A 13,391-nucleotide genomic window follows, 5' to 3' on the forward strand; every position below is an offset into this window, starting at 1 on the left:
TGGATGCCCTGGGAGTAAGCAGATAAAAATTTTTGGGTGAACTATCCCTTTAAGCTTATGTACTATACTGTGAAATGTAGCATATTTGACACTGATCCAAAACTGACATTTGACAGATTGTTCAGATGCCGAGGCCTTAAAGCTGCTGTACAAGATTGTCAGAATCACTAGATAAGTCACTACTGATGTTAACCCCCACTTTAGACCCAATATAACTTGACAAAAACAAAGCTTTTTTTCTTTTTTACATTTCTATAGACTATTTATTAAAGCAGAATTTTTTTTTTTAAAGTAATAAACAGTAAAACTGTAAAACTGAGTGTTGGACTGTTTTATGAACTGCTATTATTCAGGATGTAAAACAGCAGTATACTATACAGCATCTACAAAGTAAAAAAAAAAGAACCGCAAGAACTCATCCAGGATTAACATATGAAATTAAATTTTTTATTGACATTAAGGAAACACAGAAGCTTTTAATAGGTTACATCTGGACAAATGTAAATAAAGATGAAAGCTGTAGTGTTTCTTAAGTTAAATTATGTTAGGCTCAGACTTCAATGTCCTTGATTTGGCCATTTATATTTGTTTCCATCCATGGAGCTGAATCTCTCAGCCTGAAACTGCAAATACAACACAAACTAGCACTACAAAATCTTGATCGGGATGAGAATGAATTTCTCTACCATCATTTTAGCAGGTCTTCAATGTGTCAGGGGTGTATATATATATATATATATATATATATACACACACACCGAAAGATGTTATGCTGGTGTGTTTTGGAGGTGTCCTGACTCTGAGAATGATCATTTCATAGTACAGACATGATGTGCTAAGCAGTGCTCTATTTGGTCCAGACTTACAAAGATAAATGGAGTTTTCCTCAAAACCCACAAAACAAAAAACAGCCTGAAATTTAATAGAAATGATAGAGCTCCATTATAAGTAAAAATGGCCATTTTGTATAGCCTCAAAAGGCAAAGTGATTTAACACATAACAAAACAATTAATATGGCCTCAAACCTGCAAGAATTGTAAGCTATGAATCTTTTATTCAATTCATGATTAAGAATTAAGAGCAGGCTTAGGCTGGTTAAAATACAGTAGATTCTACTTTTCACAGGGAAATGAGAATGCTTTTCAACATTTTAAACATTAAAAAGTGTGCACATTACGCTGTTTTGTTATTTTACCTATCACCATTTCTGTTCTTGCACCATCCTTGAGTTTAACGTTCTGCTGTTCACCACAGTGGCTTTCGATCGCCAAAGAGTCTCTTACCCGATCTCCATCTGGTCCCTTAGAGCCCAGTCAAACTGGGGCCACAGTCTAGTGTTAGTTTTTTTTTTTCTCATTTGAAAGTCAACACCAGGGCTTACCTGTAGCCAGGGCAAGTCGGTCTCTGGTACACACTCAAACGACATAGGACAAGGACACCTCGCAGTGGAAACCTTCCTATCCCAGCAGTTGTTGCACAAAGTCTCTTTCTGTTTGTGTAACGAGGGGCTCAGTTGAGCTGGATTTGCAGGTCCTCTCCGTACTTGCGCAGATATTTGTCATGGTTGTGGTTGACGGACCAGAGAGGGGGCAAATGGCGGGGCTGCATGCTGGTCAGGAAGTGTTGTCGCCAGCAGCGCTCCAGCTCCATCAGGCCGCGCAAACCGCGCACAGCATGCGCCTGCACTACCTTCAGTCCATGCGGCACATAACTCTCGTTTAAGATCCTGCAAAGGTAGAAAAAGATGTCAATCTTAACCTTACACAACTCAGAACTGCTGTACGTTAACATATGAACGCCAACATAAAGATGTCTATCAGCTGTTCAGTTCCTCTAATCATGCATACCAGTTACTTGTATCAATTCTATTTCCTCCACCTGAGGGGATCTGAGAAAACCCCTAACTTTAAGTTTTATATTTTAACAAGAAACTTAAAGGGTTAGTTCACCCAAAAATGAAAATTAGCCCATGATCAAAGACAATTATTAATATAACTCTGACTGGACTCGTCTGGAAGAAGAAAGTCATATACACCTAGGATGACTTGAGGGTGAGTAATTTATGGGCTAATTTTCATTTTTGGGTGAACTTACCCTTTAACAGTAACTGTTTGTGCGGTTACTTTAACTTCCAAGCAATCTGACTCCTGGTGCAAAATAAAACAGGCAAATATTCCATAGATTTGCAATAAAGGAGGGACTGATTCACATCTAGAGAGCAGGTTCTGGTTCCAACAAACCCCATAAGCTAAGAAAAACCTAAAGGGAGATTTTGGTAACCGAGTATTCAACCAATTGTTTTGACGATTAATCAAGTAATCAGATTCTTATTTTTTTGTAATTAATAATTGGATCAAAGTATAAAAAAAATAAGTAATCTTTTGGTTTTAATGAACAATATTGTTAAAATACATAACGTAATATAATATATGTAGTATATGCATGTACAGTGGGTACGGAAAGTATTCAGACCCCCTTAAATTTTTCACTCTTTGTTATACTGTTTTATACTGCTAGAGAGACAGTGCATTAAAATATACATTAACATCTCAAATAAGATTTCTATTTTAAATCATAACATGCAATGACTATAATAACAATAATTCTATGGATGAACAACTTATCCTGCAGAAGTTGCCAACCACCTGGTTATTGGTCTTGTTATACTTTAGAGCACAATCAAATACTTAATCTTTGCCTAATTAGTTTTAATTCAAAATATCCTATCACTCAGCCTCTAGCCTAATATTTGGCCACTTCGTCCACTTCTTTATGCTACAGCAACTAATTTCAAACATATGAATATCAAGACATGTCAAGCGGGGATCTGGCCATATTCAAATTTGTGATGAACAACAATTTGCATGATTAGAAACATTGATATATTCCAATAACTTATGAAATATTTAATAAAAATATAATAATGATTTTATTTTATAGTACAACTGTGAAAACATGTCATGAGCTGAATGAATGCAGCTGCACTTTACTCCGAAACAGCACACATTTAAATCGCAGCCTTGGTGATTTGATAAATCGCCATGTTCATGATTTTGATTTTATTTCAATATGATGTTCTGCCCCACAAATATATTTCTATTGTACATTAGAATGCATTTCTTAAAGTAATAAAAAATGAATGATTATTAAGTTAAGAAAAAAAGTTAATGTATCTTTTAAATAATACATTTGTTCTAAATCATAATTCCAGAAATATTTAAACTGACAAATATTGTTAAAGTTTTATGAATTCAGCTGATTAGGCATGCTTTTTAATTATTAAAATTATTTGAATACAGAAAAACAAACTGAAAACAGAATTTGGGGTAAAACTAAACTGAATTTGGGATAAAATAAAACTGATTTCATAGGGCCCTAAAATGAAATTTTCTAGTTAAACTTTTAAATTGCATAAGTTTCATGATTTCAATCAGACATGCTTTCTGACTACTAAAATGTAATTAAACCATTAAACAACTATTTAAGTAATTGTAATACTACTATACTACACCACTCACACTTTCTTCAGTTTCAGTTGGTACATAACTATGTGAAGAGAAATGTGTTGTGAGAAAGACTCATGCTGTAAAGCACCTGTTAGTGATGCGCCGAACGGAATTTTTATTGAAATCCTGATTTAAATTTAAGGTTTCATTTAACCAAAAACCTCAATGAACATGATGTTTCAGCAATTAAATATAGGTAACTGAACTCTTTATGCCGTTCAGGGTGTTTTGTTCTTAAGTAATAAATTAGAGCTGTGGTAAAGTTCTTTGGTGCTTCTTGATATGTAAGCCAAACTAATTTTACATATTACTACTCATTTTTGTTGCCGGTGAAGTGTGTCTGATATGTTTAGCTGTTTTGATATATCTACAATGTGTGCACATCATTGGAAAAGCTAATTAAAACGTCACTATTTCAGTGATTCTGAATCAATCAGCCGTTTGAACAAATCGGTTGAATGAATGATTCAATGACTCACTCATTAAGACACTGACTTGCTGCCACCTTCTGTTAGTTTGTTTCATATTTAAAATTTCATTAAAAAAAATTATATTTCAATACATTTTAAATATTTCTATTTATCTATGTGACCCTGGACCACAAAAACAGTCTTAAGTCGCTGGGGTATATTTTTAGCAATAGCCAAAAAAACCATTGTACGGGTCAAAATTACATTTTATGCCAAAAACCATTAGGATATTAAGTAAAGATCATGTTCCATGAAGATATTTAGTAAATTTCCTACTGTAAATATATTAACTTAATTTTTGATTAGTAATATGCATTGCTAAGAACTTCATTTGGACAACTTTAAAGGCGATTTTCTCTATATTGACATTTTTTTGCACCCTCAGATTCCAGATTTTCAAATAGTTGTATCTCAGCCAAATATTGTCCTATCCTAACAAACCATACATCAATGGAAAGATTATTTACTCAGCTTTCAGATTTATGAAGTATTGATCTCAATTTCAAATTGACTCTTATGACTGGTTTTGTGGTCCAGGGTCACATATACTTTTGCAGTGCAAAAATGGATTTTGTTCATACTGATTTCATTTGATTGGAAACAGCCTACAGTGTCTCATTATCCTATTTAAATGTAATAATTAAATTTAAGAATTTAACAAAGATGATATTAGATTCCATATTAGACCAATCTAAGTAGTTTAGAAAAAAACTACCCCTCATAAAAGGTAAAAATCCCCTGGAAATCAATTTAAGGTGGCAAATATTGGCCATTAATGAAAAAAGTGAACCAACCACCACAGAATAAGAAGAATATGAAAAGCTTCAAGAGTCACACAGGCCTAAACCAGCCAAGATAGCAGCACAAAAACACATTCTGCAAATTAATTATGTCTTATTGTTATCGTCAAAATCCCAGAACATAAGAGATTTTTTTGTTTTTGCAATATCGCACCACATCCAAAAATAATAAATACACTAGTTGACATCACCAATCAGTTGTTGAGTGACTCGTGTACCATCCTGGCCACCATTCCTATACGTTATGTAATATAATAATACTAATTATAGTTCACATTTCTGTCTACATGAGTGGTTTTGGTCTAAATAAGCTACCTGGTCTCCAGCGCGGCAGCATTCTGAAGCATGTCTTGCGTGACCTCCTGCTGTCCGTTGCAGAAGAAGCTCTGGATGACTGACAGGAGCTCCTCCTTCCTGGACTGGGGCATCCCGGCGCTGGCGCTGAGGAGAGCCCTTGCGGCCGATCGCACCCGCCGGCGGTCTGCATCCTCGAGCAGCCGAATGCCCTCCTCGCAGCCCTGCGGAGCGGAGTGCTCCTCGGCCAGCCGCTGCTTCAGGACCCCGTCGTGCACGTTTGAGGCCGCGTGACAGGAAGTGCACAGCAGCAGGATGTCGTGCGAGTTGTGGTCCTTCATCTCAGCCGGGAAGTGGCGCCTGTACTCATGTGGGACAATGTTCTTCCTAGGTTAACGTGGAAAGACAGTAGTTGAGATGACTTTGGCGAGTCCCACTTTCCAACAAACTCAAGTAATCGCAGGAAGCACGAGGCACACCTGATGTAAGAGTCGGCTTTCCCGCACACCACGCACACGTTCTCTTTGGCTGTGAGGTAGTAGTCCTTCTGGGAGTCTGGACGGCCTGACGGCTCAAACAGCAGCTGGACAACGAAGGGATCTTCACTGACCAATTCTGAGATTACAGATCATATTTTACTTGCAATTGTTATATTAGGATAATTCAGAACCCTGTATGGCCAATAAACCACTCTAACTGTCTTTTCACTCTGACAAACCTGGAAGTCTGAAATATCAGAATTTTTGCGCCTGACCAGATGTGATGCAGTCTAATCAAATCTAAGAGCACGAGATGGAAATTACCAATGTTTCTGAAGTAGAAAGTTCACCTTTAAACACCATTTCTGTAAAATCGACAGTTATAAATAATTATTTTACAATTGTTTGATAAATATATAGTATTTTGATCAATATATAGTATACTCAACCATTATTCTTAGTCCCTGCCACTAAGTTTACATGGCTGGACAGTTGGCTCTTCAATGCTTCAATGAAAATATAAACCATTTTCTCCTCTATTCTTATTATGTAGTAACCTTTTCATAAGCAGCATATAAAACTAGAAACAAAAATGTAGGATTATCCTGTAGACTTATAAATACTGAACAAAATAGAATGACAAAACCCACTTAAAAACAATGTCTATATTTTTTGCACTGTAATGAAGTGTTATTTTATAAGAATAACAATTATTATAATTGTTATTTTAGTATCAGTAATATACTATTATAGTTTGTTACTATATTTAATTAGATTTTTTTTTTTGTATAGTTTTAATAATATTAATATTTTATTTTAAATTTATGTTTTCATTTTCATTTAAGTTTGCGTTCATATTTCGGTTTTGTTGTGCTTAGTCATGTTTAATGTCTATACAGTTTTTATTAATTTTTTATTTCAGTTTTAATTTTTTAGTACATCAAGTTAAACTAAACTAAAAACTGAGACGTTACCTTAGCAACTAGCTGAAAAAAATAACTTTGTTTATATTTTATTTCAGTTAACACTTTTTTTATTTCAAGTAATGAAAACTCTTTTAGTTAACTATAAGAACCCTGGTAATGATTTTTTTGGGGTCCTCGCCCACTTCAGTATTATATTAAATTTATGTTTTCATTTAAGTTTGCGTTCATATTTCGGTTTTGTTGTGCTTAGTCATGTTTAATGTCTATACAGTTTTTATTAATTTTTTATTTCAGTTTTAATTTTTTAGTACATCAAGTTAAACTAAACTAAAAACTGAGACGTTACCTTAGCAACTAGCTGAAAAAAATAACTTTGTTTATATTTTATTTCAGTTAACACTTTTTTTATTTCAAGTAATGAAAACTCTTTTAGTTAACTATAAGAACCCTGGTAATGATTTTTTTGGGGTCCTCGCCCACTTCAGTATTATATTATTATAAATGTAAAAGGCGTTACAGCTATCATGAGCAAACTGTATTATGAACTTAAAGTAAGCGGCTTTGTAACACTCACATACTGCAGTACAGCACAACAATGAATTTCAAAAATGTGACCCTGGAGCACAAAAGCAGTCTTAAGTCGCTGGGGTATATTTGTAGCAATAGCCAAAAATACATTGTATGGGTTAAAATTATTGATTTTTCTTTTATGCCAAAAATCATTAGGATATTAAGTAAAGATCATGTTCCATGAAGATATTTTGTAAATTTCCTACTGTAAATATATTAAAACTTAATTTTTGATTAGTAATATGCATTGCTAAGAACTTCATTTGGACAACTTTAAAGATGATTTTCTCAATATTTTGATTTTTTTGCACCCTCAGATTCCAGATTTTCAAATAGTTGTATCTCGACCAAATATTGTCCTGGACCTATCCTAACAAACCATACATCAATGGAAAGCTTATTTATTCAGCTTTCAATTTCGAAAAATTGACCCTTATGACTGGTTTTGTGGTCCAGGGTCACATATGCCTTTAAAATGTCCTCATTCGGACAGCCGTATGAAGTCGTGGTGTACCTCCTATACCCTTTTCCAGGTACCAATTGGCTTTCTTCTTGTCACATGTGCAGAGTGGCTGGCCATCAGGAGCATGAAGGAAACAGTTATCATAAAGAGGAGATTTCCTGAATCAAGACAAAAAGCACAACACTCACATAAAAAAGTCATGTCCTAAAAGTTTAAATCCAAATATGCAAAGCATGTCAAATTTTGATACTTTGTGTTAGAGATTTCCTGCAAACTGCAACACCGTTTTGAAAGATTAGTCATTTTATTATCTTTAGTCAGATGTATTTTCATTGTGACGTGGTAAGCCATCTAACAGCTGCTCAGCCAATTAAAGGAAAATCAAACACCTTCTTCATTACCTGGCCGAGTAACCAACTCCCAGTGGTTTGCGTTTGTTCCGCCGCGGGTCTGGAACTTGCTGGTCTCCAGACTCGGGACTCTCCACGGTGGACTTCCGGCTTCGCCTCGGTCTCTCCCCTTCTTCCCCCTCTCCGTTATAGCGCCCCCTGAAGGGCACGTCCACCAGTCCCTGGCAGCATGATGCCAGCTGGACGAACACGCTTTCACCCTCGGCGGGGAGCCGGGGCTCTGTGTTCATCCCCAGCAGGTGAAAAAACAGGGCAACAGAGAGCTGCGCATCATGTGCTGCATAGGCCATCTGGTGGATACAGTATGACAGCGTTTAGTGTACTGACACCACGATGACAAGATATTAGAGAATAATATATGTAATGTTTTACTGACAACATAAAATTCAAATCAACAGTGAATACCACAATGATTTTGTTGCGCGAGTATGAGAGCACCAAGATTTACCTGCATGCCTTGATTTTAACTAGATTCATTACCATATGTAACGCTCGGCCTTATTATCGGAAGATGTTACAACTTATTAAAACTACCTGACAGGAACAGCTGTTTGGTTGGTGAACATACAGGGAAAAAAATAAACCTTATTAGCTTTTCAGTCATTTTTAATGGATTTAATTTTAGTTTTTTAATACTAATAAAAGTGGTTTCCTTAATCGGAGTGGTTTTTCGATATGCAATCTGAATGAAAAAAATCATTTGATAAATCTAAGTGGTCAAAATGTCACACCTTGGATTTTTTTGGGGCCTTAACGCAAAACAATTTTTTAATAAGTCTTGAATAAAATCTATATACAGCGCATTGGCCATACAGTGTATAAATAACCTAAAATCCTAAATCAACTGCAAAACTGTATTGTTACTACTTCAGCAACCTATAATGTTAAAGGGATAATTCACCCAAAAATGAAAATGTGATGTTTATCTGCTTACCTCCAGGGCATCCAAGATGTAGGTGACTTTGTTTCTTCAGTAGAACACAAACGGAGATTTTTAACTCAAACCGTTGCAGTCTGTCAGTCATATAATGGAAGTGAATGGGAATCACGGCTTTGAGAGTCAAAAAACATACACAAACAAAACCAAATTAAACCCTGCGGCTCGTGACGATACATTGATGTGTAAAGACACGAAACGATCGGTCTGTGCAGAAACTGAACAGTATTTATATCGGTTTTTTACCTCTGATGCACTGCAATGTCCGAGCGCGTTCTCAACAGCAGGCGTGTGATGCTTCGTCTTCTTGCTTTGACACTCCTAATTGAGATTGTAGATGGAGTGTCAATGGTCCACTTGAGAGATAGGTGGCGGTAATGCACTTATAAGTCTGCGATCCGCCGTAAAGCAAGAAGAAGAAACAACAGAAAGTTAAACTCTTGGTGTTCCCAGGCAAAAATGAGCAGAACATGAGCCAAGCGGTGACCTTTTTTGAAAAGCTTAGGAGGGTTAAACAGATAGACACTGCTGTAAATCTGAAGCTCCATCAGAGGATCTCCTCCTCACCTGTTCACGGCTCAACACATCCGCCTCCCAGTCACCGCAGCGCAGCTCCAGAGATTTGTCCAGTGTGACGTTCAGGAGGTCTGCAGCCAGAGACTTCAGCCTCAAGCCGTTATTCAGCACCGCTTGCCTTCAACACAATCCGAATCATCTCGCGTCACTCCACAAGTGCTTTAAAGTGTTACTGATTAATGAGATTTGACTTTATGGCATTTAGAGACAACTATTTAACACCCACCTTAATTATCTGAACAAATGATTGAGCTGATAATGACATAACTTTGCAAACCCTGACACTGCTATTGAACTGAACTGAGCAGAATAATGACACTGCTGACTTCTTTAGAGCTGCTTATAGCGGAATTGAACTTGTTTCCAAACTGATGGACTTTGCAACATTAACACGGTTATTAAACAGAATTCAATCAACACTGAACTAAACTGAGCAGAACAATGATACTATAATTCTGTCGAGCTGCTTTATAGCTGTATAAATTGAATTAGTTTCATAATTGAATTTTAAAAAATTAACACTTTTTTTTTTAATGTGAGCTGCTGAAACAATCTGTATTGTATAAAGCGATACAGAAATAAATGTGACTTGACTTGATCATTTATAGATAGTAAGGCTGCACCATTCTGTGGGAAAAAATTCTAATTGCAATTTTTTGTATAAAAATTGTTATTATGACTTAAAATGCAATTTTTTAATCTCATATAATAAACGAAATAAGAAATATTACTATTGTTGCATTTCACTGTAAAAAAAAAAAAATTTAATAATAATAATCATTTTGGAAATCATCGTGAGAAAATTTATTTAAAATTAGTCTTTATGATTTGATCATTGCACTAAGCAGTGCTGGGTGTATTTCAATAAACTGTGCAGCCCTAATAGATAGTAAAATATAAAAAGTGCCTGAAGTCTTGGCTCAAACCTCTGTCTGAAGGCCAGGTAGCGCAGGTCCACGGTGCAACTCAGAGTCAGACCATGATCATGAGCCAGCCGTTTCCCATCCTCATAACATCCCACCCCGACCTTCAGCACACGGGGGTCAGAGAGGACCCCCACGAGACCCTCAGGGAGAGGAAGCTGTGCATTACGAAACATCAGCAGTCTGACCAGCACACAGCGGCCGGAGAACGTCGCCAGCTGGAGTAAGGAGACCGCAGAGGCCTTGCCTTTGACAGACACCTGTGAAAGCAGACAACATCGTCATCTAGTGCTGCTGCTGCTACGAACACAACATTTAAACTGAGCCACATGCAGAGCCATGCTTACACGCATGCTTTTTACCCATTCACAGTCCAATCCCAGAACCGGATAGACAGACAGGTCCTTCTGGAAATCAGGCCAGAGCGTCTCCCACTCTTCTGACGAGCTGACGATCACGGGAGGCACCTCTAACAGCGAATGCGCACGCAGAAGCTTCTGGGTTTGCGGCGGTGTCGACGGCTCTCGTCTTGCTGGCTGTGAGAGCGTGACGTCCGCTTCTAGCTGGGCTTGTACGGGCTCAGCTGAAGCGGGGCCCTTGAGGGCCTTTCTCTTCTGTGTGCGGATGCTGCGCCACAGAAACAGGCCGCCGAGAGTGGCTCCTAACATAGTGGCCAGAGCCGCGGTGAACGTGCTCGGCTTGGACATCGCTGCAGCTGCACCGACTCCCTCTGAAACTGAAAATTAATACGCATTATTAAATGTTTTGCTCACCGAAGCGGATTCTTTGATGAAAAATACAGTAAAAACTGTCATTTGTGAACTATTACTACCATTTTAAAAAACGGTTTACTATATATTTTAAACTGTAATTTATTTCTGTGATCAAAGCTGAATTTTCAGCATCATTACGCCAGTCTTCAGTGTCACATGATCTTCAGAAATCATTCTAATATTCTGATTAGCTGATTTTTTATAAATGATGAAAACAGCTGTGCTGCTTCAAATTTTTGTGGAAACCAAGTTACAATAGCAAGTCCAAAAGAACAGCATTTATTAGAAATATAATTTTTTTTAACATCATAAATGACTTTACTGTCACTTTTGATCAATGTAACGCATCCTTGCTGAAATAAAGTATTAATAATTTTTTTTTTTAATCATATATATTCTCCCAAACATATTTGGAAGTGCATCACTGTTTCCACAAAAATATAAATCAGATAAAATGTTTCTCGAGCAGCAAATCAGCATATTAGATTGATTTCTGAAGGGTCATGTGACACTGAAGACTGGAGTACTGGGTGCTGGCGATATCTGTCTCCTTAAATTGATTTCTAGGGCCATTTTTACCTTTATAAGGGTAATTTTCTAACCTTATTAAATGTGGTTTAATAAAGACAAATTCTGACATTTAATCAAATTCAGTTAGAGTAATAAGACACTACAGGATATTCAAATGAAATCTGTATCAGCTGGATTCATTCAGTGATGAAACACCACGGCTTGTTGAAACGGAATTGTTCAGAACTGCTATCATTTGTGAAATTTAGCAAAAACAGACAGTATTTGATCTCAAATGTAACTCACTCAGTATTAACCTCTTGTGACACTGGTTTATACCACAGGTCAACAAACATTTGCAATTGTGCCGATATTCAGAGAAAACAGCACTCTTGCTTGCGTCTAAATCATAATAATAATAAAAAATACCTCAAAGCCCCGTTTATATCATTTGATGCTGAAAATGGTGTGAAAAAAGTGTCTGAATATGGGCCAATGAATGAATCTAAACAATATTATCATCAGTCCACCATGATTTACTACCGAAAAAGCGTAAATTCAGAATCTGTCATGTTACTTCTCTTTGTGTAAACCAACAGTAAGCTTTATTCAAACATAACTATGACTGAAGACCTGGCTTCATGTGTTTTTAAAGTATTTTGTGTTGAGATGCTCTTCAGGAACCGCTATTAAACACAACATTGAACATACAATTCAAACAAAACCGAAACAACATCATTTGGATGAAGAGCTCGCAGTGAGTTCAGAAACAAATCAACATCAGTCACTTTAATCGCAGTGTGTTTGTGTTTATGTCAGAGATGTAGCACTTCAATCTAACGGACTGCTAGGACTCGCACATCTAAATGAATCGGTGTGTAATATGTCATTCTGTTGCTGCAGATATACGTACCTGTAAACTCAGTAGATGTCAGTGTAATGAGGGAACACTACTGCAGACACTCTCACACGCTTATGGTGAACACTGAACAGCTGCAGCGCGTCTTCTTCGGCGGGTTTATTTGATCAGCGCTCGCAGGAAACATTCGCGCCACAGCGACACCTCTGCCGAAGACGCGCAATTGCGCCAATCTCACCGAAACACTCAATGTTCAGGTCACGTCTCACCCGAAAATAAAGTTTGATAAACATTACTATTATTTTGCATTTTGAAATTATTTTCAGAAAATTAAGCACATCCTCTACACACTTCTCATTACTGTAATTCTTCTAGATCTTGTTTTGTTTTGCTACATTAGGTGTAAAACTTACCTCAAGAAAAGGTTTCAGAAAAGAGCATTCGGTCGGTGTGTGTGTGTGTGACCGCAGTAAAGATAGTTTGCGGTTTGATATTCAGATTTCTTTTGGCTATAAATACGCAGCGCGCTGTCATAGACATGCAAATAAAGTTGTTGTACCTTTCCTTGAGAAATTGGCTTCAATATTCTGATTTGCAAAAGTTTCACAGTGCAGTACTGGTCAGTTAACCCTTCCCTGATTCATTTACATCACTATTTTTATTTGTGAAAACGTTCACAGTGCAGTTATGGTCAGATAACGATTCAGTCAGTAACATCACTATTCTGATCTGTGAAAACTTTCACAGTTCAGTTTGGGTCAGCCGACCCTTCCCTGGGTCATGTACATCACTATTCTGATCTGTGGTAACTTTCACAGTTCAGTTTGGGTCAGTTGACACTTCCCAGGTTCATGTACATCACTATTCTGATCTGTGGTAACTTTCACAGTTCAC

At 36.9% G+C, this 13,391-nt stretch overlaps 1 protein-coding gene across 2 annotated transcripts; it reads right to left on the reverse strand.

The window, feature by feature from the left end:
• Positions 1–504: 504 nt before the first annotated feature.
• LOC107758720 (exonuclease 3'-5' domain-containing protein 2-like) lies at positions 505–12,677 on the reverse strand. Of its 2 annotated transcripts, none has more exons than XM_016576525.1 (9): positions 12,552–12,677; positions 10,718–11,091; positions 10,359–10,615; positions 9,424–9,550; positions 7,911–8,209; positions 7,561–7,667; positions 5,551–5,686; positions 5,093–5,458; positions 505–1,727 (listed from the first exon to the last, which is right to left on the reverse strand). In XM_016576525.1, exons 2-9 carry the CDS (start codon positions 11,060–11,062, stop codon positions 1,511–1,513), a joined length of 1,854 nt encoding a protein of 617 aa, XP_016432011.1. In that variant the 5' UTR covers positions 11,063–11,091; positions 12,552–12,677; the 3' UTR covers positions 505–1,510. The 2 variants fall into 2 exon arrangements, with proteins under 2 accessions (XP_016432011.1, XP_016432009.1); XM_016576523.1 differs by having other exon boundaries at positions 10,703–11,091.
• Between the last annotated feature and the right edge of the window lie 714 nt (positions 12,678–13,391).

The sequence above is a fragment of the Sinocyclocheilus rhinocerous genome, unplaced genomic scaffold (assembly GCF_001515625.1).
Source record: "Sinocyclocheilus rhinocerous isolate Xijiao unplaced genomic scaffold, SAMN03320098_v1.1 scaffold2882, whole genome shotgun sequence".
Taxonomy (NCBI): domain Eukaryota; kingdom Metazoa; phylum Chordata; class Actinopteri; order Cypriniformes; family Cyprinidae; genus Sinocyclocheilus; species Sinocyclocheilus rhinocerous.

What these genes read in the sequence shown, in the direction of transcription:
- LOC107758720 (XM_016576523.1), bottom strand. Translation starts at nt 11,062, where the DNA reads ATGTCCAAGCCGAGCACGTTCACCGCGGCTCTGGCCACTATGTTAGGA. An exon ending in GGAGTTGGTTACTCGGCCAG is followed by an intron (nt 7,668 to 7,910) that starts GTAATGAAGAAG and finishes GTCTTGATTCAG; the next exon opens with GAAATCTCCTCTTTATGATA. An exon ending in CCTGGAAAAGGGTATAGGAG is followed by an intron (nt 5,687 to 7,560) that starts GTACACCACGAC and finishes CTGTAATCTCAG; the next exon opens with AATTGGTCAGTGAAGATCCC.